This window comes from Lepidothrix coronata, unplaced genomic scaffold (genome assembly GCF_001604755.1).
Source record: "Lepidothrix coronata isolate B3197 unplaced genomic scaffold, Lepidothrix_coronata-1.0 Scaffold268, whole genome shotgun sequence".
Classification (NCBI taxonomy): domain Eukaryota; kingdom Metazoa; phylum Chordata; class Aves; order Passeriformes; family Pipridae; genus Lepidothrix; species Lepidothrix coronata.
The window spans coordinates 112034-138614 of NW_016690448.1; the positions used below are offsets into that span (position 1 = coordinate 112034).

The following is a 26581-nucleotide window of genomic DNA, read 5'->3' on the forward strand; positions in this document are numbered from 1 at the left end:
CACACAGGCAGTGTCAATGTCAGTGCACACACACACACTGTCAATGTCAGTGCACACTCACACACATGCAGTGTCAGTGCACACTCACACACCCCCGTGTGCTCCCGTGCACACACAGGCACACCCGTGCACACCTCAGTGCACACCCATGTGCACCTCTGGGAGTGAACCTGACTTTGGGAGGCTCCAGCAGAGCTTGGTGATGCTCCCAAACCCTCCAGGGATGGGATCCTGCTCCAGTCCTCAGGATTAAGCCAGGAAAAGGCTGCTGGGATGGGAAGGGGACTCAAAGCAGCCCCCACCAAACCTCTTTGTATCCCTGGAAAATGAGCACCAGCACCAAACCCATGGGAACACAGGGGCAGGGGTTCACAGTGCAATGGGGACCCTGGCAGCTCGCTGCCACCTCCAATCCGTCCCTGTCCCCATCCCAAGGGATAGTGATTTGGGGCTTGGAAATCCTGGGGGGATTCAATTTCCATCTGTATTTCATGTTCTACTCCTCAAAATCCATGGCTGGGGTAGCTCTGGTGGTGATCATATCCCCTATGCCATCACAAGGAGGTCCCTGGAGGAGCTCCTTGGGGGGGCTCTGTGTTTGGACAGCTGAGTTACACCCAAGATATTAAATACTTCCTGGAGCAAGGTCGGGAGAAAAAGATTCAGCAAGGATTTTGCACCAGGATGTCACCTGGTTGGGCTGAGGAGATGTGACAGTGATGGTCCCAGCTCACAGCTGTGTTCCCAGCTCCCAGTGACGTTCCTGGCTTCTGGTGATGAGCAGGAGACACAGGAGTCCCCTGGGATGGGGATGGGAGATCCCCACGGCCGCTCTTTCTGGGGACGCAGAGGGTCGGATGTGCATGGCATGTTTATTGCCACAAATAAAGAGAAGTGGGGACGATACAGAGCAGGAGCCTGGTGGCTTTTACACTCACACTCGGTCCCTGTGCCCACCTTGCCAGCCCAGCTATCCCAGCGAGCCCCCTCCCATGAGAATGACAAATCCATCCCGGCTCCTGCATGGTCCACAATCGCTTCCCCCTTCCTTAAAAAGCTCCAACACCCCGTGACACCTCAGGACCCTCCACCGACCCATCCCTGAATGGCACCAGGGCACCTCATCACCCACAGCTGCACCCCCAGAGAGCCCTTGGTGCCCACCCTGGGGCAGCTCCTGCCCATGTCTGTGTCTGTGCCCGTGTCCATGTCCGTGCCCGTGCCTGGTGGTGGCAGGACCGTGGCTCTGCCCTTTCTGACACCGCTCACTCTGACTCTTGGGGTATTTTATTGCCGCCGGGAGTGCCCAGTGCTGCCTACAAGAAGTAAGTGATGTTTTCGGGGTTCAGCGGTGCCTGGATCTCCAGTTTTCGGGACTTGCTGTCCTTCTCCACGATCTCCAGCCGCAGGGTTGGCACCTTGGATTTTTCTGTGCTCTCTGTGCTTTTCAGCAGCTGCTTGTCTGAGTCCTCCACGGTGATCCTGAGAGTGCAGCCGTGTGGCAGCAGGTCCTGCTCGTAGGCGGCTGCCAGCTGGTTCACCACGCGACGCTCCACCTGAGGGACAGACCAGATCCTGATAGGAAAACCCTGTGGGAAGCCTCTCATGGAACCAAGCAGCTCCATCCGCCCTCGGGCAGCGCAGGATCATGGAACCTCCTCCTCCATCCCACTTATTCCCTGTCTCTGGAGTGTGGCTGTGCTGCTTCCTCCCTGAGACCACAGACATCTCTCCTGGGATGAGGAGGATGAGATCCACACAATCATGGAATCATGGAATGGTTTGGATTGGAAAGGACTTTTTAAAGCTCATCCCATTTCACCCCACCACTGCCCTGGGCAGGGACACCTCCCACTATCCCAGGCTGCTCCAAGCCCCATCCAACCTGGCCTTGGACACTTCCAGGGATGGAGCAGCCACAGCTTCTCTGGGCAACCTGTGCCAGGGCCTCCCCACCCTCACAGCCAAAAATTCCTTCTCAATACTCAGTCTAAATCTACTGTCAGTTTGAAGCCATTCCCCTTTGCCCTGCCCCTCCATCCCTTGTCCCCAGTCCCTCTCCAGCTCTCCTGGAGCCCCTTTAGGTACTGGAAGGGGCTCTCAGGTCTCCCTGGATCCTTCTCTTCTCCAGGCTGAACCCCCCAGCTCTCCCAGCCTGGCTCCAGAGCAGAGGGGCTCCAGCCCAAGGAGCATCTCCGTGACATTCTCTGGACTTGCTCCAGGAGATCCAAGTCTCTTTTGATGTCTTTCCAACCCTCCTGGCTCCCCCTGGGCAGTGGGGCTGGACGTGACACTGAGGACTCCCCCCAAGTGCCCCCTCCCTCACCTCGTGTTTGATGGAGCGGGCGCCGTAGTGCAGGTTGTAGCCGTCGGCCAGCACGTCCATGACCTCCCTGTCCCACAGCAGAGTGATGTTGTGCCTCGCCTTGGCCTGCCAGGGGAGGAAGAGGAGGAAGAGGAGGAGGAGTTACGGATGCCTCCCAGCAAGCCTGGCACCCCACTCACTCCTTGAGCAGTGGGGATGCCGTGGTGGGGTGCTGAGAGTCCCAGGGAAGGGCAGAGCTCCAACAGGCCAGGCCCACAGCAGCAAAGGGTCACTCAAATCCCATTTAGCCCCTGGAGAGCTCAGATACGCAAAGACCAATCAGACAGATGACATTTCTGAAGGTGGCTCAGAGCTCACCCCTACCCCAGCCCAGGAGGAACCGTCCCTGCTGCCCCCAGAGGTCCTGACCCTCCCCAGCACCCCACGTTCAACAGGATGCAAGATGATGGTAAAGAGACACATCATTGTGTTCATCCCAGGGCAGAGCCTCTGCATTGATTTCCTCCAGAGTTATTTTGAAAAGTCCCCTCTAAAGCCACTGATGGGTTTGTACCTTTCTGGCCCAAAAGCTGAGCTCCTTGTTGACCAGCTGGATGAGCTCCGAGTGGCAAAAAGGAAGAAAATAGACAATTTCATTGATCCTCCCCAGGAATTCATCCCGTCTGAAGTGAGCCTGCAGGGACAAGGGGGGAGGTCAGCAGGGACAGGGCTGGTGACCCCGATGAGGACAGCAGTAACAGTGGCACTGCAGAGTGAGCTCCCTGGGGATCACCCGACCTCCCACAGCTCCCAGCATCCATGTGATCCCATGCCATGGAGCTGGACAGCACCCTGAGGTGCTTCAGAAACATCTTAAAGAAACTGAAGGTCACGGGGATGCTGCTGCAGTCAGGTTTTCCTGACCTTGGGAGAACAGAGAACCCCCAAACTGCACCCCAGTACTTCCCGTCCCATGTCCCTTTCCCATCCCACATCGTGGCTCTGCTCCAAGAAGAAGCTGTAATTTATTTTTGCTGGGCTCTGACCTTGCTGAAAGGTCCCTCCATCACTTTTAGTGAAGCCACACCCCTTCTCTCACAGCTGGGAGAGGAACATGGGTATCTCAGGGAAGGAAACTGGGACCAAAACTCAGGACACGTGAAACACGAGCCATGAAAACACCATCCATACCTTCAAAATGGGGCGAATAACCTTCTCCTTGAACTGCTTGGAGATGGTGATCTTGTCAGCCATCTGGACATCCTCTGGAAGAGAGGGGGACAGGAGGTGTCAGTGGGGACAGTGGGACAGAGGCTTCCTCTCTGTCTGGACAAGCTGGAATTGAGGGGGAGGGGGGCCTGGGGGTTGCTGCAGGACAGACCTGGGACCTCCACATGTGCCAGCAGTTTGGTTTGGCAGTGGAGTGTTCCTGCATTTGGCACTGTGGACAGCAGTTCTGGGTGTCATGTGGTGCCCCAGGGGAACACCCTGTGCTGACATGGCTCCCTCAATTGAAGAGCCCTGGCTCTGCCTCTGCTCCAGCCCCATGAGTCCAGGAGCTGCTCCTGGAGGTTTTGGGCAGCTGGAATGCCCACTCAGGCTCCATGGCCACTGATGATGTGATACACAGAGCACACTGACCCCCTGGGGCTGCTCTGCCAGCACAGAGCAGTCCCTGGTCTCCCCAGCAAACACCAAACTCTTGTTCAGGGTGTCTGTGGCACCGCTCTGGCCGACCTCTACTTCCCTCTGCTGACTGCAGATGGAGCCAGGGTCTGGCTGCTCCTGAATCCTGGCTCTCAGCCACTCCGGATACTCGGCTGCAGGGTCACCTGTCTGCCTTTCAAGGCCACCTTCCTCTTTGTCTTCATCACCCCAGTTCTTGGCACAGCTTCACTCATTCTGCACCCCTACAGCTCCGTGTGCTGCTCAGCACCAGGATGCTCCCAGGGAGATCCCTGTGCTCTGGATGGGATCCCGACATGCAGGGCAGGGGAGAGGAGAGAGACCCACGCTGGGTGCTGGGAGCCCATTCCAGCTTTGCAGTCTCGATGCAGATCACTGCCCCTCACCAGCAGTGGCAGGAGGGGCTCTCAGGCTCCACTGGACCAAATCCAGTGCTGACACAGAACCATGGAACTGTTTGGATTGGAAAAGCCCTCTGAGACCATCGAGTCCAGTCATTCCCCCAGCACTGCCAAGCCCCCCACTAAACCACGTTCCCAAGTGCCACATCTACATGGCTTTTTAAATCCCTCCAGGACTCATGACCCCATCACTGCACTGGGCAGCTGTGCCAGAGCTGGACAACCCTTTCAAGGAAGAAATTTTCCCAATATCCAACCTAAACCTCGCCTGGCACAAATTGAGACCATTTTCTCTTGTCCTAACACTTGTTACCTGGGATAAGAGACTGATGCCCACTTGGCTACAACCTCAGTTCAGGCAGTTGTAGGGAGTTAGGGGGTCCTCCCTAATGCTCAAAGTAGTGCAGGGCACTCTGGAATCCCCTCATCCAGTTCCAACTCCTCTGCCATGGGCAGGGATGCCATCAGGCCCATGCCAGTGTTCTGGCAGAGGAGAGCTGGGGAAGGCAGAGGAGCCAGTGCTGCCACCAGCATTCACATTTCCCACGTGTAGTATCTGCTGCTGCCGCTGGTGGATGTGGAGCTGCTGGGGAAGCAGCTCCTTCCCTTTATCTTTCCATTTATCTGCCCATCAGGCACTTAGAGTGACCTCCTGCCATTGCATTTCCACGCTGAGAGCCCGGGAAATGGGCAGGAGCTTCTTGAAACCCAACTGAGGGCAGCTGCTCTGCCCAAAAGCCTTTCCCAGCTCCACCCCTGCTGCAGCTGTACAGTCCCAGAAATTAAAATTCAATGCTCTTCTCATTGAGCAGAGAAACATTTGGCATTTTCAAATGTTAGTCTGGAAAGTTCAGTTGCCGATGTGCTTTGTCCTTTCCCCAGCCTGACTGAAGTTTAAAGATTCTGAATTAAGTCAGTGTCGGAAGCCACTTCTCCAAAGGAAAAGGAAGAGACAAGGAGAAAGGAGCTGGAAAATAGATCTGATGCCAAAATCCAACGTTTTTTCCTGCTCCTGTAGAACTGATGCAGGAATATGGTGTATCTGTGCTGGCACAGGCTGACGGATACCCCGAGGAAGATGTGGTGTCCAGACTCTTAAGATCATAAATTGTAAGTTTTCTAAGGCTGATAAGAAAAGAAGGGATACAGCCACCATCCAGGGCTGCCTGGTTATCCACAGGCATGGCAGCAACTGCTGGGGACTGGCCTTCCCTCTGCTCCGTGTGACAAACACTGGCTAGAAGGCATGGTCCAGGTGCTGGAATCACCATCCATCTCTCCACCCTTGGGGTCATCAGCAAAGGCACTGGAGGTTGCACATTGAGTTGTTCAGTTCCAATCTCAGAGGCCTCCCTTGCTCTCCTTAATTCCCCTTTTATTACCTAATTCACATTTTGGGAAATTTTTCTCCAGGAGCCTAATGTGTGGGGCCAGGGCTCCCATTTCACAGGGAAGTAAAATTGATTAAGCTCAGTCCTTTTGGGAAGGACTGTGAGGAAACAAAACTCTTCCTCTTTAACATGAACCAGACACAGCCTTTTCCGGGAAGTGTTTGGAAAGGTCCTGAAAGAAAGGGAAGTGTGAGGAGATAAGGGGAATCATGGAATCCCAGAAGGGTTTGGGTTGAGAGGGAACTTAAAGACCATCAAGATCCAATCCATGTGCTCTGAAATCCTCATTATTTGAGATTCCATCCCTCAGAGGGAGATCACACCTTCGGAGAAGGCTCTGTCCAACCTCTCAGCCTTCCTTATCCTGTGCTCACTTCTCTGGAAGTGTTTCAGGCCAGGTTGGATGGGGCTTGGAGCAACTTGGTCTAGTGGAAGGTGTTTGCCCACAGCAGGGGGTTGGAACGAGATGAGCTTTGAAGTCCCTACCAACCCAAACCACTCTGTGATTCCATGACTTCCTGCCAGAGGAGCATTCCCAAGTCATGTGGACCAGCGGGGACCAGTGGAGAGAGACTGAAGGGTCTGGGTGTGCCCCCTGAAAAGTGATGCTCAAAGTGGTGTCAAACGAAGTCATATTAGGAAGGAGGGAGATTGTTTAGGGATTTGGAGAAGGACACTGAAATTCCAGCACCTAAGTTTTCCACGATCCTTTTCTTGCTCATCTCCATGGCCTCCTGCCGGAGCTGCAGAGCGTGCTGTGCGATCTCCTCGCTGGCCACGTTGGAGGTCATGATGAAGATGGCATCCTTGCAGTCAATGGTCTTCCCCTTCCCATCTGTCAGCCTGCCCTGCAACAACAGTGACACGACGTGAGCAGCCTCAGCAGGTGCCACAGGACACGGCCAAAACCCCAGGAAAAAGAACAGGGGTCTTGTCTTTCCCCAGTGTCCCTCATCCCTGTGGGACTGCCTGGCAAACCACAGCTGCCCAGCACCATGGTGGCATCACCCCTCAGCCCTCCAGACCGATCCAGGATCTCTTCCAAAGTACTGGTGCTCTTGATTAATAAAATAAAAAAGAGAGGAGAATAAGGAAAAAAGCAGCATCTCCCCAGGCTGTTTCTTTCCTCGATCCGTCTCCAGTAGCAGAGATCCAGCACAATGACACAAATCCTTGTCGGGTGCTTGAGATTAACATTTGGGTTATTGCCCTGTCAAGTGCCTGGTACAGGAATTGATTTCACATTGAGCTGCTGCTGCGATGATCTATGCAAGAAAAATGATGTTATTAATTCTTAAAAGAAAAACAAAAAAATCCTCCAAAACCTTCCAGCATGTTGCTCTGGAATTTGGTGGCCTCTGAGAACAGACCAGGACCTTCAAAATCAACCAGAGAGCTGGAGAAGGACTTTGGAAAAGGGCCTGGAGGGACAGGACAAGGGGGAATGGCTTCAAACTGCCAGAGGGTAGGATTAGATGGGATATTGGGAAGGAATTCTTCCCTGTGAGGGTGGTGGCACAGGGTGCCCAGAGAAGCTGTGGCTGCTCCATCCCTGCAAGTGTCCAAGGCCAGGTTGGACGAGGCTTGGAGCAGCCTGGGCTAGTGGAAGGTGTCCCTGCCCGTGGCAGGGGGATAGAACAGGGTGAACTTTAAGGCCCCTTCCAACCCAAAGCATCCTGTGATTCGATGACTCTCTGACTCCTCCACCCGTCATCCCTCGCACCCCTCACTGTCACCTCCTGCACCTCCCTTGCACCGACTCGAACCNATTCTTCCCTGTGAGGGTGGGGAGGCCCTGGCACAGGTTGCCCAGAGAAGCTGTGGCTGCTCCATCCCTGCAAGTGTCCAAGGCCAGGTTGGACGGGGCTTGGAGCAGCCTGGGCTAGTGGAAGGTGTCCCTGCCCGTGGCAGGGGGATAGAACAGGGTGAACTTTTAAGGCCCCTTCCAACCCAAACCATCCTGTGATTCGATGACTCTCTGACTCCTCCACCCGTCATCCCTCGCACCCCTCACTGTCACCTCCTGCACCTCCCTTGCACCGACTCGAACCCCGAAATGCAGCTTTACCTCATCAAACAGCTGCAGCATGATGGTGAGCACATCTGGGTGGGCTTTGTCCACCTCGTCAAAGAGGACCACAGCATTTGGGCACTGCCTCAGCTTTTTGGTGAGCTGCCCACCCTCTTCATGGCCCACGTAGCCGGGTGGTGAGCCGATGAACTTTGCCACCTGGGAGGAAGGAACAAGAGAGAAGGTTGATCCATGGACACTGGGAATGAAGCCCTCCTGGTAGCTTGGCAGGCAGCCACTGCTCTTTGCTGCTGATAAATCAAGTTCTGTATTCTTTGTGACACCTATCGCACCCCAGGTATCCCAAAATCAGCTTAATAAGCAACAATTAAGCAAAATAAAGATTGTGCAATCACACTGCCCAGAGCTTGAACCAGTACAATTCAAGGAGCAGGAATGGGCAGGAGGGAAGACCCCATCCCTGCTTGGCTATGCAGGGTCTGAGAAACTCGTCTCAGATGTCCAAGACCTGTTTTCATCCCCTTTAGCCTTTTTAAGAGCAAGAATTCAAAGGATTATGAGTGGCAGGTGGCTCTGGTGAAGGATCAAAGCTTGGGAAGAGGCCACAAGTAAAATAATTTTCCTATGCCACCACTTCTTGACACGGTGTTTTTTTAAACCAGGTTTAAAAATTTAGAAAGTTATACAGAAGAATATTTCTGACAACAGAAATGTTTTGGCAAAAATGACAATTTTTGACACACAGCTTGGTGCATCTTACAGCAACCCAGGTCTGTGGGTTATCCAGTCACAGTATGTTATCACAGCATAATGGAATGGTTTGGGTTGGAAGGGACCTTGAAGCTCATCCAGTTCCTGTGACTCTGTCATGCTTCCCCTCTGATACTCCAAAATGCCCATTTTTTCTGGATTAAACTCAAAGCTGACCCCCCCACACACCCTGGGCCCATTTACTGACCTCGTGCCTCTCCTGGAACTCTGACATGTCCAGTCTGATGAAACCCTGCAAGAGACTTAAGATGAGATTTGATCAATCTGCTCGCTGCCAGAGCCGGAGCAAAACTGATGGGGCTGAAACTTTCCACACAAAATGGATATTCCTGTGATTCAGCTTTTCAGAAATCAATCACAAGAAGAATGCAACAACACCCCTCTACAAAAATCCAGTGAAAATCATACAGCTGAGGTGAACTTGGCTTGTGGGTGATCATCTGAAAACAAAGAATATTGTTAAAGAATTTACAGCTCCCACCAAATTTTCCATTTTGCATTTGAAAAGCTGATGATTCACTGCAGGTACTGAATGTCCTGGTCTTGGAGCTGTAATCCAGCTCCTAGAAGGGAAGGAAAGGGAAGGGAAGGGAAGAGGAAGGGGAAGGGGAAGGAGAAGGGGAAGGAGAAAGAGAAAGAGAAGGGGAAGGGGAAAGGGAGAGACCCCTTTCAGGGAAGAAATTTTCCCAATATCCAACCTAAATCTCCCATGGTGCAACTTGAGGCCATTTTCTCTAGTCCTGTCACTTGCTACTTGGGAAAATCACAGAATGCTTTAGGTTGGAAGAGACTGTCAGGACCATCCCATTCCAACCTCCCTGCCATGAGTAGGGACACCTTCCACTAGACCAGGTGGCACCAAGCCCCATCCAACCTGGCTTGGAACACTTCAATTAATATTGTTCCTGTTACTGCTCGTTTCTTGTCTCATTGGTGTTTTCAAGTAAGCTGATCTTTGGTCAAGTTGGAATCTCTGCTTTTCGTCCCCCTCTCACTGGAGGGTGTGGGAAAAGGTAAGCAGCTGAGTGGGGTTTGATTTCCAGCTGAGTTTAAACCACAACAAATGGAATAGAAAGAATGGAATAGAAAGAAAAGAATGGAAGGGACTGGAACAGAAGATTGGGATGGAATGGAATGGAATAGGACAGAATGGAATGGAACAGAATAGAACAGAATAGAACAGAATGGAAGATTGAAATGGAAGGGAGGGGAACAGAAGATTGGAATGGAATTAATTTGAATGGAATGGAAAAGAATAGAAAGAATGGAATGGAATGGAATGGAATGGAAGATTGCAATGGAATTGGGGAACTCAACTTCAAGTGCTTTGTGCCTTAAAAACTCAGACAACCGCAAAAGTATCCTCCTGCAAAGCCACCACCTCTGTGAAATAATTCCAACCCATCTTCCCCCAAAACTGTCCACTGGGTAATGAGCTAAATCACTCAAACAGCTTCTGGATACCAGACATTTCATCATTTAAAATCCTGAGCAGGAAATCAGTGTCCCATTGCCACAGTCCATACCAACATGATGTGACAAGTGGTAGAGGTGGGGACGTGGAAAACAGATTTCTAGAACTGTACCCTTCCAACAATTTACAGTCATATTAGTAACAGAGGAAAAAAAATATGTTCACAACACAGGATGTCAAAATGAGAGCAAGATCCAACGGGGAGCACAAGTATTGTCAGATCCATTTGAATTTTTACCATTTAAATATACTGGTGACATAGACAGGGACACTCATGTCCTGGGCTGATCCCACAGCACGGGCAGTAGGGCGAGGTGGGGTTTCTCCCCCTCTGCTCTGCTCTGGTGAGACCCCACCTGCAGTGCTGCCTCCAGCTCTGGGATCCCAACATCAGAAGGATGTGGAGCTGCTGGAGCAAGTCCAGAAGAGGCCAAAGAGATGCTCCATGACCTTCACGGGTCACTTTCAGCGCAGCAGAAGCCCCTTCGCAGGGCAGCAGAGCCAGACAAGGAGCCCCCCCATGAGCTGCCCCTGGCCCTTTACTGACAGCACAGAAGCTGGGATGAGCCATTACCTTTTTGACGTCCTTGTGGATGTACTTGGCTGTTTGCTTGGCCAGCTCTGTTTTACCTGTTCCAGAGATGGAAAGAAAAGATTCGCATTAAACCAAGTCTGTCCATCCTCTGTCCTGTCCATCAGCTCTGCTAGCACCAGGGCTGGAACTCCCTGCAACCAATACATTTGCTTTTCTTGGGAAGCAGGTGCTGCTGTTTTATCTCTGGGCTCACTCTCCTGGGGTTCCTGGCCTCGGTAGGGTGAAGGGGTGCATTAGGAAAGTGGCATCTCCACACTGGCTGCTTCAGCTTTAATTCATTCTCAAAGGATGGGCGCAGAGCTCTTGATTTTTTCCCACAAAAAGATGTGGAGAAAAAGAAAGAAAGGAAGGAAAGAAGGAAGGAAGGAAGGAAGAAAGAAAGATGAGAAAGAAAGGAAGGGAAAGAAACACCCCATGGAAAGCCATTAGAGTGGAAGAGCCAACAATTTACATCCCTGAGCCTTCAGACCTGCTGTAAGCAGGGCAACGAAGTATCAAAAACTTCTATCGTGGTTTTATAGCAACTCATTTGGAGTTCATGCTTGGCCTGGCACTGCTCTGCAGCAGGAGCCTGGTCTTGCCTGTGCCCCTTAACCCCCCCAGCACTGGAGCACCGGTACCTTCCCGAGCCCCACGGGAGGCAGCGGAGGCGGGAGAAGCCCTGAGGTTGTTCCAAATGTCACAGCTCAGTTACTTTAAAGCTGTTTTGCTGGGGATTTTTTTGCCACAACTAAAAGTCATTTGGATCATTTCATGAACTGATCAGCTGTCATGTGGCATTTGATTGTGCTGGAGGACAAATCTTATCGGTGTCAATAAAATCCTGTCGTTCCAAAGCAATCTGTGCCCACAGGAGCAAGACAGCAGAGATTCAGTTTGCAGGCAGCAAATTTCCACTATTACCCCACCACTCCCACTGGAATAGAGGGGTTCCCACTGGAAAGCTGTTAACATAACACTTTCAAGCTGCCCCTTTTTGAGACGAGGAGGGTGGACTGTCCCCTGGGATAACTCCCCATGAGGCTGGACGTGGCCGTGTGTGTGCTGGTGTCTGGCTGTGGTCACCCTGTGGGACAGTGGGTGACAAGTTGGAAGGATGGCAGTGCTTTTAACGGGTATTTCATGCAGACCCTGTGGCCCTGCTGCAGCTCCCGCCCCCTCTCCTCGGGGCTCTCCGTCCCCCTCACCACAGCCCAAACGTTACCTATTCCAGATGATCCCAAGAAAAGAAAGACCAGCGGGTGCTCCTCATCATACCAGCCATTTTCCTTCCTCCGAATAGCTGCATTTGAAGACAATGAAAACAAAAAAGAGGGGGGGAGGCATATAAATCAATGCCACAAAGCAAGTGTAATTATCACTAAGTATACACTATGTTTTACTGCTCTCTACCCACTCCCAGTCCTCCCTGCCATTAGTGCTCTCTAATTTGATTAGCCAGCCAAGGCCCCAGAGATACCTAATAAGGTTAGCATGGATTTGGAAAGCTGCCCAGAGCAGATTTCGGATAAAGTTTTCCAGGATGTGCACTCAGCGTTGCCAGGGAGACAGAAGGGAGGGGGGACAAGGATGGATGGATGGACGGAGGGATGGAGAGGCATGCTGCCTCGCCAGCTCCCCAGTGCAACCTTCCTCTGAGAAAAAAAGCAGGTTTGGAGAGGTTTATGGGTTATTCCTGGCATGGAATAGGAAGAGGAAGGTGGTTGAAGGTCACAAACAGTTTGAACTGGTGCAAGGATTGGGAAAGGACGGGTGATTATCCCTGTGCCTCCCTGGACAGCAGCGTCCAAGTGCGTCCTGGGTGACACACCAGTGGAAAATTTTACAGAAGGCAAGAGCCCTGATTCTCTCCAAAACTCCTGGTCCAACCAGCACAGCCCTTCCTCACAACAGACATGGATCTGCTGTGCAGAGTGGGTGATGGCTCCTACCCCCACGGGTGTCCACAGCTCCCCAAGGTGCTTTTCAGTCCCCCAGAGCAGCTCCAGGCTCTGTAAGAGTGTTCACCAAACCAGCAACACCATTGCACTGGGCTTAGCTGGAGGAGGAGGAACTGCTTTTGAGGCCTGAAGATCAAACCCAATCCTCTGCTGGCTGGATCTGAGCTCTGCAGCAGAGAAGTTCTTGAGCTGGATCAGATCAGTTCCTGGTCCAACGTGAGAGATCAAATGACATCCCAGCCTTTCTGCTTTATCCACAGTATTTAAATTCAGCCTGTATTCCAGCTCTGCCCTATGGAATGTTGTAAGGTGTTTTATGAGAGAGAACATACACTGTACAGAGTGAGGAAGGACAGCAAGGTCCCACAATGGGCACACAGCGCTGCCGGATCCAGCCTGACCCAAGATGTGGCACACTGGGAAACAGGTCATGAAAAGGGCAAGACATCAAAAAATGATAATCGACAGTATTTTGAAAGTAGCAGGGCAAAATAGCTGTAGCTTGACCACAGTTTTGGATTAAAGCTCTTGGAATGCTCCTGCAGATGGCCACGGCAAGGCTTGGCCTCTGCTGCCTTTCAGTGGTGTCCATAGCAAAGGCAGGAATAAAGACAAGAAAGAAAAAATGCACTTCTCTTTGTGACTATCACCCTCACACCACAGTTCCCTCATCTCCTTCTGGCTGCTACCCTGGGCCCAGCCTCTGTCCCTCAGCCCTGTGTCTCCCTGGAACGAGGCATTGGCTGGCTCCACGGGGAGCTGTGGATTTGTTTTCTTCCCGAAGCTGGCAGGAGAGCATGAGAGTAACATTTAAAATTGGGGAATTCTGAAATTCAACCTCAAAGTCAGTCCCTAAAACCCTTTATTTGATGGAGTAGGGGAAAATAAAAGATACCCAAGAAAAGGCATCATAGGCATGGCATGCCAAGAGGGCAAACTGACGTGGGAAATACTGAATAAATAGTTTGATTTTGCACATAAAAAGATTTGCACATAAAAATATTTAACCAATACTTTCATTTTGCATATAAAAAGAAGCGGAATGATACAGCCTACAGGTGGATCTGCCAGCAGGGGCATGCTGGGAAGGTGTTAAACAGCAGCAGCTCCAGTGAGATACTCCAGCAGCTGGGTTGTATGGCTGGGTGGAGAAGCCTCATGGGAATTGGGAGCTGCAAAACCTGCATGAAAACAAGCTCCTCGGAGCCCATGTTTGTATTCCAGGAGACCCAGGCAGGGTGGGAGCCGACAGATCCAGTGAGGATTAGGAAAACAAGAGCAAAGCCTCACTGCAAGAACAAATCAATGAGCTGAGGTTAAGTAGGAGGGGTGTGAGGAGTGACCTGACTACAGTCATTAAGGATCATCACACGAAGGCACCGAACTCGCTCAGCTACAGAGAAAATTAAGGTGCTCCAGGGCCTGGAGTGAGAGGATCAAACTAGAAATAAAGCAGAACAGTTTTAATAATGAGGGTGATTAACAACTGCAGCCACTTAGGAAGAGAGTGGGACTGAATCCCTAATCCCTGCCGAGTCTGCAGGGAAAACCAGGAGGACTTCTCAAAAGGTAGTGGTAGCTCAGTATGAAGGTGAAGGTTTGCATTGTTGCCCAAATAGCCAAAAAAGCCCAAATTAACCTTAAATCCAGGGCATGTAGGGATCTTAAAGACCATCAGTTCCAACTCCCATGGAAATGGGACTGAGCACTAGGATTGTGCATTTAGTGGACCCCAGTGCTGTGAGGATTTGCCATTCCATGCCCGGACACAATCAGATGCATTTTACCCATCCCCTTGGCCACGCTAATGAGTCCTGACTCCTGTCAAGGCTTCATTAGCTGGGCACAGAGCCAGAGGCAGCACAGGCCGGTGCCTGGCTCCATCTCACCCTGCCCAGGCACCTCAGCACGACAGACCAGCCTGGCTGCAGCCGGTGATGTGGTTCTGTCTGAAATCCCGGGCAAAGCCTGGTGGGAATCCCGCCCTGCCCTCCAGCTGCTCACTGGCCATGTTGCCCCCCAGCACAGCCACCCCAGGAGGACGAAGAGGAGGAAATGCTCTGCCACTGGCAGGGGGGTACAGAGGAGGGTCTGTGCTGCATCCCTCCGTGTGCCCTTCCCAGTGCTGCACGTGCTCCTTCCCAGCCCTTTACGGCAGCGAACAGGAGGTCAAACCCCGGGGTGGGGATATTTTATAAAAACTGATGGGGAATAACACGTTCTGATAATTCCTGCAGCCACCTCAGCTAAGATAATAACAGTAATAAAGGTAATAAACTTCTGCTTCAGGGCATGGAGTGACCACTCAAGGGGTCAGCACGTTTGGGGTCCGAAGTCAGCAGGGTTAAGTGCTGCCTTCTTTCCCTCCCCTCTGCAGCAGGATACCAGAGTTTATGGATAAATGCTCAGAGCAACTCCAGGGATATAAAGCACCCCATAAAAAACTACCATAAAGTTAGAGCTTGAGATTCAGCATGTGATCCCTATTGAAAGGTGCCGAGCATTGTTTTTAGAAAGAAATTCTCCCCTGTGAGGGTGGGGAGGCCCTGGCACAGGTTGTCCAGAGAAGCTGTGGCTGCCCCATCCCTGGAAATGTCCAAGGCTATGTTGGACAGGGCCTGGAGCAGCCTGGGCTAGTGGAAGGTGTTCCTGCCCATGGCAGGGGGGTGGAATGGGATGAACTTTAAGGCCCCCTCCGACCCCAAACCATTCCACGACCACCAGTCAGCAGGTTAGTCAGATCAACAGAGTGATGAGGTGTTAACCCTTTTCTACAAGCAGATTTAAAATGATGAGCTATTCCAGCACACAGGACTCTTGAGGTCTGGAAGAGCTGAAAAACTCTGGATCCCAAAGAAGGGACCACCACTCCTCAGGTCCTGCTGCCACGGCTGGAGGAGGCTCTCCCAGGCTGGCCACTGTGGAGTTCAGCAAGAGGAACAAAGGTCCCATCCCAGGCCAGAGCAGAACATCAGTGCCAGTTCCAAGAACAAAAACCTCAGCTAGGTAAGCCACAGGAACACTCCTTTCCTTGGAGTCTGCACTCCCAAAACAGCTGCTGGCCACGCTGACTGGTCTTTATTGTCACCCACACAGGAAATCCACGCTCTGCCTCTGGGAAAGCTGTCCCCTTCCTTCCTCCCGGCAGGAATAAATAAATAATTAAATAAATACCAGGAGGGAGGTCACACTGATGTGCTGAAATCTCATTAAGACATTCGGCCCCAATGTCCAAGACAAGAGGCTGATGATGATGACGCTGGGGCCTTCTTCTCTGGAGCTGTTCCTGGCGTGGCTGCCGTGCTCTGGTTTTATTTTGTCCATCTGTAACGGTGTGACTGCAGCCCTGTGTCTCTGAGAGGCCCTTCAGCCCGCTATTGAGCTGATAAATTCACTGTATTACTTTACACAAATCAATACCCCAGCAGTTATCAGCACTTGATGTGACCGAAATTGGTTTCAGCCAATTTGTGAGTGTAATAAATGTCCATTTATCAAATCAATTCATTCCGTGGGGCTCCTCGGCCCGTCCGGGCTCGGGGTACCACGGGGTGAAGGCTCCGGGGCCAAACCTGCCGTGGGATCGTCGCCTCCATCCAGGCTCTTCCCTGCTGCTCCGGGGTCCACAGCATTCCCAAGGAAGCACTCCTTCAGCCCTGCTGTGGGCGGCCCAGGGATGTGGGACCCCAAACTAGACCAAAGCTGTGTCCTTGCAAAGTTTGACCTGACCTGCAGGCAGCAACGCACACCGAAAAACAGCCCTCATAAATGATGCTATGTTGTCCAAAACAACACAGGTTTCCCTTGGAGCAGAGCAGGGTTACATTCCTCCTGCTCACCTCTTTTCCTACAGCTTCGAAATGTTGACTCACTCAACATTATAGCTGCTCAAAATGTTTTATCATTAAAAAGCAGATTTTTCTGCACTACCCTTTCTTCAAAAATCCCTAAAAAATAAACAACATTTTTCCTTCCCTCCTCCTTATTCAACTTCAGGAAGAGCTGGAACAGACTGTTTCAATCCTAAAGGTTTATTCCCCCTGAAAGTGGGAAATGGTGGGTTTGAACTCCTCCACCTCTAAGTGAGCACTGACTGCAAACATGGTGTCTCCATATAAAAGAGGTATTCTTTCCCTAGCATAACATTTAGGATATTAGACCCTCCAAAAATACACACATATATACTTGGAAAAAATGCCTCCTTTGGTTTATAACCTCAGAGAGGAGATGCTGCTGATCCCTCCTGCCCTTGCATCTTCCAGTGAAAAGGCAAATGAGCCCAACCAGATCCAGAACACAGTCACTTATGGAAGTGCCTGGAAAGACAATCCCAAGCCTTTTAGCTGCTCATTTGCATGGACCAGTCGGAGCATCCCAGCAGCTCCTGGGATGGCAGCAGCAACCTGCCTGTTTCTGACGTCAGGAGATGGAATATTTAATTTTGTTAATTTGTTTTGGGGATTTTGTTAAGATGAACCACATGCCTACACCCGCTGAGGGGGGTGACCGAGCTGCCTCCCACCATCACCCAGTCGGGCACTCGGAGGAACTCTGTGTCCTTGGAGATGCCCAGTAACCACCAGTTAACCACCATCCACCTTCTCCCAGGCCTGTCCTGCTGCACACAGCAGGAAAGAGTGCTGCAGGGCTTGGATCTATCCCACAGAGAAAGCAGGGAAGGGTTTTCCCTCTGTAGCAGCCATGTCAAGCTGTCAGGACCGTGGCTGTGGTGAGCTTCCCACCAACATTCCCAGTGCATCCCCCTGCACGAGGCTGCTGGGATAACAGCTGGACTTGACGATCTTAGAGGGCTTTTCCAACCTAAATGATTCCATAATTCTGTGATTCCATTCTATCCCCACTGCCCCAGACCTGCGCTGCTCACCCCAGAGCGCACGTTCCCTTTGTATTCCTGGCTAAGCTCCTCTGGAGACTGTTTGGATCATGCACCGAGTGACGGATTAAATCCAATTATTCAATTAAGGCAGCAGTTATAAATTAAACATATCAGCCAGGCGCGGTGGATCCGAGGATGTGGCGTGTGGCAGGTCTGCTCGCCAGCACACAGCAGTGGCAAGGGCAGAGCGGAGGGACGGAGGGTCTACAAAGTGGCAGGAAAACCAGCTGAGAAGAAAATAAGTAACAAAAATAGCGAGGAAGCGCTTGAGAGAAAGAGCCCTGTCTCGAAATGCATCCTTCTGGAAAGAAAATTACAAAAACAGGGCAGAAGGGAAGGGGGGAGGAGGGGGCAGAGAGTCTCCCGCTACCTTTTGGTCCGATATCCCGAGGCTGCGGGGGTATCAAGCACATTCCCTATAATTCAATAAGAAAAACCTCCATAAAGGAAGGGACGTTAATGCACAGAAACACCACCTGTGTCAGGAACAGGCACTGCCCATTAATCACAGCTCCCCAATTAGCTGGGGATGCTGCCCTCAGGCACAGCCGCTCTCTGAACACACAGGGTGGCTGTTGTCTTTGCCGGAGCACAGGCTCCTTCCCACCTCCTTCCCGGCTCCTTCCTGGCTCCCAGCTCACAACGGGCTCCTCTTTGTTAACTCAAGGCAATGGGTTTGTGTTTCTGACAGCATGTTCCTTGTGCTTCTGCCCTGGCCTCAACAGCTCTTATTTTGCTGTCCTGTTTTCAGGCATTAACTGGGATGCACAGATGACTCAGGAATTACTGACAGGATCCAAAGGCCTGGGACTGGCAAAACAAACCCAGCCCAGCCTGCTGGAGCCTTGATTTTATGGAATCACAGAATGGTTTGTGTTGGGAGGGAGCTTTAAGCTCATCCAGTTCCAGCTCCCTGCCATGGACAGGGACACCTTCCACTAGCCCAGGTTGCTCCAAGCCCTGTTCAACCTGGCTTTGAACACTTCCAGGGATGGGGAAGCCACTGTGAGTCCCCCCCCAACCTTGGGGACCTGCCTGGAGGCAGCCTCAGATCATGGCTTTGGGGAACAGCTCGTCTCCCCTGTGGAGCTGGTGTGGGAGGGCAGAGCAGGTGGCATGTGGAGGGTCCTACCTGCCCCCACCGTGGCTATGGCGCTCTCCTGACCGATGATGTGCTCTTTGAGCCGCTGCTCCAGCGGGAACCTTCGCCGTTCCTCTATCTCCCTCCTGCGCTGCTCCTCCTGGAACTGTGGAGGGAAGAAAACATAGAGAGGCTGTATGGAGCACTGGGTCAGTACACAGTTTCCCCACCCCAGGGCGTCAGAGTCCTGCACAGAGACATTCCATGTCTCTGACACAGAGCCGGAGCTCCACTCCCAGCGCAGGGGAGCAGCATCCCAGGGCAGATGCATCTGTCTGGAAGCACCAGCCCAAGAGAGAGGAAATTTCTGGATCTGCTGGGGATGGAGGCTGGGGTGAGTGGGAATGGGGATCCCACTCTGCAGCTGATGGGAAACCAGACCCTGTTCTGCCTCTGTACTAGTGTCACGGAGGGAACAATGGCACTGCTCATCAGCTCTTAACCATTAGGAGCTGCTTATTTTGGGAAATAAAGCCATGACTATTCTACCTAGATTGGTTTTTCCCACTCCACACATCTCTTGTTCAAAGACTCCAACCAGATCCTGCTGGGATGGCAGAGTGTCAGTGTGCCTTGCTGGGGACGCTGGGGACACCAGACCCTGCTGCTCTGCAGACAAACCCACGGCAGCATGCAGGACAGCCCCGGAAAAAGCTCCTTCTTGGGACATTGGCTTCCTTCCACCTCCAGCTCACAAGGAAGCTGAGCCCTTCAGAGCTCTCTTATGGAGAGACCTATGGATTGCTTCCACCCAGAAGCTTCCATTTTTCTGGAGCTGAAGGCTGAGCGTGTGTAGAGCAGCTTACAGAGACACTGGACACGAGCACATCTCGGAGATGCTCGGGGACAGGATACCGGCAGAATCTCCAAGTGGGAGCAGGTCTTATGATGCAGGGAGCTTCCAGAGGCAAGAGGACAAACCCAGTCCTGCTGCATCCCCAGCAGTGCAGGCAGTAAGGTGAGGGGGCAGATCCTGCCCCTCTGCTTTGCTCAGGTGAGACCCCACCTGCAGTGCTGCCTCCAGCTCTGGAGATCCCAACACCAGAAGGACGTGGAGCTGCTCAAACGAGTCCAGAGGGGACAACAGAGATGGGACCTGCTGCCCACACTGCAGGGGATCAGCCCAGGGCATGGGGGGTTTCTGGGCTTCCAGCACATGTTGTTTTAAGGAAGAAAAGTTGAGAATAAAATACTTCAACTCTTTAGGAGCAGGAGGGGGAGAGTTGTCTGCTGGGTAAATGCTCTCTGGAGCCCAGTGCTGGTGAGGAAACCTGCCCCAAACAGTTTGAAACTTGCCTTGGTTTTTATGCTTAACTAATAGCTGGAAGAGAGAAAGGAAATATATCTCTGGAGCTGTTCCCGAGGAAGATGATTGTACTTGTATATAAACCACCAGACAGCCAAGCCAGCCCGTGATGAATATTGAGCTGGGGGGGATCTGGTGCTCCCGGGGTTTCATCCTCCCCGGCAGCCGCGTTCCACCGAGAGTCTTTGAGAATTTATTGCTCATTTTAATCACTGCTAGAGAATGAATAGGCAGAACTATTACGGGATGGACACGTCCCATAGATTTTATTTACATATCCTTGTGACAGAATAACAAGGAGTTTTCATATGTATTTTTAATTTATTTTGATTTCCTTTATTCTGTAAAAAAAACCCCAGAACTCTGTGTGTGCTTTTCCTGGGCTTAGAGCACACTTGCCTGGTGTTGAGAGCTCTTGAGCTAGTTCCCAGTGCTAAACAGTCTGGAGAAATTTAAATATGCTCTCATGTATCCAGGGCTAAAAGGGAGAGAGAAGCCCTCTGTCATTGGAGGGGAAGCAGCCCCAGGACTGAGCTTGGTTCTTACAAGTCTGTCTTTGCCATTCAGGTCCTCTTTACCTCTGTCAGACCCATCTGGTATCCTCCCGTCTCCAACTGTGTTTTCTGAAGGATTTTTAAGGAATATTTCAGCCAGAATGAGCACATAGTTGCCCTCTCCTTGGCCCCCTTCTGGAAGCAGTGGTGTGAGACCTCCTAACCTGGAGCTGGTGTCCACTTCATCCCACCAACAGGACGGACCTTTCCAAGCATCCACCTGTGTCTCACTTCTTTTTCCATCCTGAACATCATGAGGTTGCTGGTTTAAACACATTTTATGACAAAAATGTCTCTTTTGGTTGTTTGCAAAGTAGCTGTTGGTTAACCTGCACATAACCCTCTATGTGGAGTTGGGGGAAGTGAAATCTCATTTTAACCTTTTTTTAAACCCACAAGTTTGCCTTAGACTGGTGCTCATGAACACCTGGATCCCAGGCCACAAGTCTAAGGATTGGCAGCCCTGGTTGTCTGACCAGGAATTTCAGAAAATACAGTAAAAACAGGCCCTGGATTTTACTGCATTTTGGCCAAGGGGTTACAGAGTAGTATGGGATTATTGGACCTGGGTAGGTCACTGGTGAGTGAGAAATGGAAACCTGGAAGAGAAAGGCATGGCCAAGGACAGAGCTAAAATACTTCAGAAGGGGTTTTTTTCTTTATACATCATGTTGTTAATTTTTACAGACCTCTTTTGGAAAAGGATGGACCTCTAGGGGTGCTAAGGTGCTCCTCCATCACCTGCACCATAAAATCATACAATGATTTGGGTGGGAAAAGACTTTTCACATCATCAAGTCAAAGTGCTCACCCAGCACTGTCAAGGCCACCACTGACCCATGTCCCCAAGTGCCACATCCCCACAACTGTTAAATACATCTTCTTTAACACTGTTCTTGTAGTGGGAAAGGAAACCCAAACTGGCTGGAGTCTCAGGCTCACCTTTGCCTCTGACGCTCTCAGAAGGTTCATGACCTCCCCTTCACGGGCGTAATCCAGGGGGGTGTGTCCCATTTCGTTCTTCTGCAGGGGGCTGGCACCTGATGGCACAAGAAACGAATAAGATCAGGGGCTCAGAGTTCAGTCTTGGGGCAGAAGGAGCAGGAAGCACATCCTGCCCGTTTCCGCTCCTAACCTTTGCTCTGGAGGGTGTCTGGATCAGAAAGGGACAATGTACAACCAGTGGTTACAAGCACGGGCGCCCGGGGAGGAAGAAAAGGGATTGTCACTGCTAACAATTGGCTTGCCAGGGGGAATGAGAGAGCACATGGTCACCAGAAGGAAATACAGTCTCACAAAAGCACCCACTCCCAGTCCTGTGAGAGCCACGCGGGACCGTTACGGCTCCAATTGGACACGCTGCCCATGCAAGCTGGAGCTGAAGCTGGAGCCTGTGGACCAGCTGCCCCTCCGAGCCCCAGGAGCATTTCTGGGGGGAAATCACACCCTTCTTTAGAGTTTCATTAAAAAAAAAAAAGTCAAAAACCCCCCAAGACTGAGGTTGGATGGGCACCCCACAGAAACACACTTGCATGGAGAGAGCTCCCCATCCCAGATAACGTGGACTGTGGCAGAGCACTCATTGCCAAACTGGTCCCGGTTGCACATGGAGGGAATCTCGGTGAGATCAGGAGAGGGGGGTACTGTGGAATAGCTAGAGGGGCAAGCAAAGTCTTGGGACTCATCTCTGACTCTCAGCATCTCAGGAGTTTTCTCCAAGGCAGAGGCTCAGCACTAACACTCTGTGATCCCATGACAGCTCCTAACATCAAGGGTTATGAGAATGAACTTTCAAATCAGCCTCAAACCCCTCAAACCAGTGCAGGAACCGATCATCCCACCAGTTATCAAGCCTTGGGAAACAGCCTGGTGGGGGAAGAGACCATAACTGCGCTCAGCAGGTCTGGGATGTCTTCCACCCCAATCCTTGCATTGCAATCCTGTGCAATTCACTCCTCCTTGTGCAGGGAGATTGGCCCAGATGACCCCACTGGCAGTCCCTTCCAACCTGAACCATACTCTGATCCTGCTGGAACCACGGGAGCAAGCCGAGTACCTTGGCACAGGCAAACCAAGCTGCTCCTGTGCCTTGGGAGAGTGTAGAGCACCAGGAGAGCTCAACATCAGCGAGCAGCAATCAGAACAGATGAACAAGTGAGGGGAGTCAGTGGGAGCGGAGCCGCAGAGATTAGCCATTCCTAGGCATTGGCATCAGGGATCTATATTTGCTTACAGAATGAAAAATGTGCTCCATAAACATTCGACACAGAGTAATTTCTATGGCAAGCCTTGTCTTCCCAAATAAAGAATATGATTGAGACAGGTGAGATTGTAATAAACCCCACTGCCGGGGCCGTCCACTCAATATCCGTTAAAGAGACAGTGCTCCCCTGATCCTCCCCCTCCCCAAAACCCACCCAGGTCTGTGCAGCGAGCAGGGGGCACGTTCCTGGCTGCTCCAAATTATGACATCCTTGAGGCTAGGCATGCTCTCCTTTCCGATGGAGGGTTTGTTTGGCTTTCCCCTGGATCTATCAATAATGGCTCTCCAATATTGGCCTAATCCCCCTGTTAATGGCTTTGACGACTTGACTAATTGCTGCAATAATTGATAGAACCCGACTCCTATAACTGGTCGATTCCAACCTCGAGTACCGGCAGCAATAAAATATTATGCTGCCATAAATAACAGTGTCACTTGGCTTGCTAATAGAAGGTAAGAGTGGCCACCAGCCCATTGGCGCCCTGGCTGACCCCTCTCCCCTATCCCCACCTCCTCCCTTGCCCTCTCCCACCCTGTGGCCGGCTGCAGCAGCGGCTGAGGGGACGCCAACCTTCCGAGACTTAATAGAAGGCAATTTGTCACCTCCCACTCGCTGTCTGTGGCTGGAGATGGACACCTGGGCAGCACCTCGGGCTGTGCGAGCCCGTCGCCTCCTCCCACCCCTCCCTGCTCATATTAGGAGGCCCTGGCTGATAATATTTGATAAATAGCGTGGGGGTTCCCTCTCTGCACCCGCCCGGCGCTGCCACGCTGCAGCAGCTGCAGAAGGTCACTCATTGGGGAAATATGTTCCTGTCAGCAGGATCGAAAAAAGTTTAGTGGAGTGACAGGCCTCAATTTTTCAAATTTTATTAACTCCATCCTCTTAACAATTTGTCTTGAATTCCTTCAGATTCTGGATAACTGTCAATAGAGCTGGCGATGCAGCGGGCGCTGGCACCTGGGTCCTCTGCTGCTGTTGTGATGGGGGGGTGACCAGAGGAGGGAGAGGTGGCAGGAGAAAAAGGAGGATGCCAAGGGCTCACAGAGGACTTGGAGGAGCATCCCAGCAATGCTCCCTGTGTCCTCAGCAGCCTGGGGACCCTGTTCCTGTCTCTCCATCCCGCCAGGGTAGAAGAGCAGCAGGTCAGAGCCTACTGCAGCCAGAACAAGGCTCACACTGCAGACAGACAGGATGGGGCACACAGTGGCATTCAGACATCATCATATGGACAAGCAGAGTGACACTGCTCCAAGAATGGACAGAGCATGGCTTGGGAAGGCCCTGGGCACCGGGACAAGGAGTCTTGAGGACCTTGTTTCACAGTACAACCAGATATTGTGAGAGCTCCTGCTCCTCAGCACGCCAGGATGATATCCATCATCCTTTCTCCATATACCCACACATGTGCAGAGCTCTTAAGTTCATGCCAAACATGATGTCACTGTCACGTTTGTCCCCAGAAATATTTTGAGAGGGATTTATTTGCTCCCCTGCCCTAAGGGGAAACTATTCCTAAGCGCTCTGACACAGACAGAAATGTGCTGCTACTTGGACTCTTATTGCTCTCAGCACGGTGGGATGCTGGATGCCTCGATGCTGGGATATGATTGGTTTCTAAATCCCAGTCTCATAGGATTTTAATTACTGGTCTGGTGTGGCGGGGAGTGGAACTGGCTGCGGTCGGCCGGAGGGTCGATACACCGGCCCAGAACATATTGAGCCTCGGCGCTCGCAGACTCTATTGCACTATTTAATCATCTTTTGCAAAATTTACAGTGCAACAGAAGGAATCAATACGGAATTTATCACATTCCCTTGTAAATATGAGCATGGAGAGGGAGAGTGGATGTCAGGCACTCTGGCACGACAGCTGGCCTGGGCAGCAAACGCCTGGGAGCGAACCTCCAGGACAGACCACTCAGGGCAGCTACCACGCCTGTGACTCCCCAAAAACCAGCCCAACCAGCTGCTGGGACTTGCATTCCCAGGGACAGCTGCAGCCACAGCGGCTGCATTTGTGTGCTGTGACCTGCTTGGAAGTGAAACGTTTTCCTAGCTGCTCTAAAGGAAAAATGGGAGGAAGCCACCCAGGTTGTGCAGAGCCTCACTCTGCACCGTGTGGTTTGCAGAGCCTGAGTCACAGAGTCATAGAATAGAATCAAGGAATTCTTTGGGTTGGAAAAGCCCTCTGAGAACATCGAGTCCAACCATTCCCCCAGCACTGCCAAGGCCACCACTAACCCATGTCCCCAAGTGACACATGCACATGTTTGTTATACCCCTCCAGCAGTGGGGACTCGCCCACTGCCCTGGGCAGCTGTGCCAGGGCAGGACAACCCTTTCTGGGAAGAAATTTTCCCAATATCCAACCTAAACTGTCTGTGGCACAACTTGAGGCTGTTTCCTCTTGTCTTGTCCCTGGTTGCCTGGGAGCAGAACCCGACACCCACCTGGCTGCATCCTCCTGTCAGGCAGCTGTAAGGAGAGAGGAGTTCTCCCCTGGGCTCCTGCTCAATCCAGGAGTGCAGCAAAACCGTGATGTCACCTTCTCAGGATGTGTTAAAACCAGTAACCGGCTGCTGGGGACCCGGGAGCCCGTTGTTCCCTAGGGACATCTTTACCCTCCCTCTGGAAGGATGGACCCTTTCCACCTGGGATGCAACCGAAAACGCTCCAAGACACATTATGCTGAACTCAAAACTGAAAAAGACAGCATTAATTAGAACCTGTTTTTTCCAGAGAACACCAAGAGCACTTTCGCTTTCTGATGTCCAAAGCCCACCCCCTGCAACACTGGCTCTGTAATTCGTTTACCACCACTCATCCTACTCACAAGATCTGCAATTACACTGGACTGAGGAGAGGAGTGTGCAGCATCACCAGCAAATGCACTGGGCTAAATTTACCAGCAAATACAGTCCAGGATTATTATAATCTGGATTACATTATTATATATTATTATAACCTGGATTATTATATATAGATTATTATAACTGGGTTATTGCTGCTTCAGCTAGTAAGTTTTCACAAATATATGTTCTGTCCTTCCTCTCTCTCTTTCCCCTCTCATTAGAGATGAGGGGCTCCAAGAGAGGTGAAGTGAGCCTTTGGACAAGGGCATGGACTTACAAGGCAAGGGGGAATGGCTTCCCACTGACAGAGGGCAGTGTTAGATTGAATAATGAGAAGAAATTCTTCCCTGTGAGGGTGAGGAGGCCCTGGTACAGGTTGCCCAGAGAAGCTGTGGCTGCCCCATCCCTGAATGTGTTCAAGGCCACGTTGGACAGGGCCTGGAGCAGACTGGGCTAGTGGAAGGTGTCCCTGCCCGGGGCAGGGGGATGGAATTAGATGAGCTTTAAGGCCCCTTCCAGCCCTGTGAATTTGTGATTCCACTGAGGGTGTATTGCAGGAGGCATTTCCTGTGCACTAACAGCCTGGTCAGCCTGTGTGCTGGCTCTAGGAGGAGTTGGAAGCAAAGGGGATGATTTCTGATGATGGGAAGTAGAACCCAGGGCAGTCAGGGATGCCGAGAGCACTGGGGAGAATGGAGCACATACAGAGCCTGCTCAGGTTTGGGAGGAGGGGATGTGTCTGTTTCTGCTGTGGGATAGAGAGAGGGGAGGTCCTGACAAAAGGCATGGGTCAGTCTCTGAAGGAGGGAACTGCTCTACTACAAGGCAAGGATACGAAATGCAAGCCCCCACCCACCTATGTGCAGCAGCAGAGTAGTGCACTGCCACACAACGGTGTGAAAACAGCACTTCCACCCGTCAGCAGGTGACAGCTCAGCCGAGCCCTTGCTGCACGGACACACACACCAA

General features: G+C 51.7%; 1 protein-coding gene across 1 annotated transcript in view; it reads right to left on the bottom strand.

Annotated features, from left to right (window-relative positions):
• Positions 1–853: 853 nt before the first annotated feature.
• The window catches only part of CLPB (ClpB homolog, mitochondrial AAA ATPase chaperonin), a 53085-nt gene continuing 27357 nt past the window's right edge, over positions 854–26581 (bottom strand). Inside the window, exons 6-16 of the mRNA XM_017835982.1 lie at positions 21436–21533; positions 18625–18739; positions 11860–11937; positions 10635–10690; positions 8774–8818; positions 7852–8013; positions 6475–6631; positions 3497–3570; positions 2880–2999; positions 2327–2431; positions 854–1556 (exon numbers count right to left, since the gene is read on the bottom strand). Of these exons, the coding sequence (XP_017691471.1) occupies positions 1317–1556; positions 2327–2431; positions 2880–2999; positions 3497–3570; positions 6475–6631; positions 7852–8013; positions 8774–8818; positions 10635–10690; positions 11860–11937; positions 18625–18739; positions 21436–21533 (1250 nt within the window). The 3' untranslated portion in view covers positions 854–1316. The remainder of the gene's footprint in view (positions 1557–2326; positions 2432–2879; positions 3000–3496; positions 3571–6474; positions 6632–7851; positions 8014–8773; positions 8819–10634; positions 10691–11859; positions 11938–18624; positions 18740–21435; positions 21534–26581) is intronic.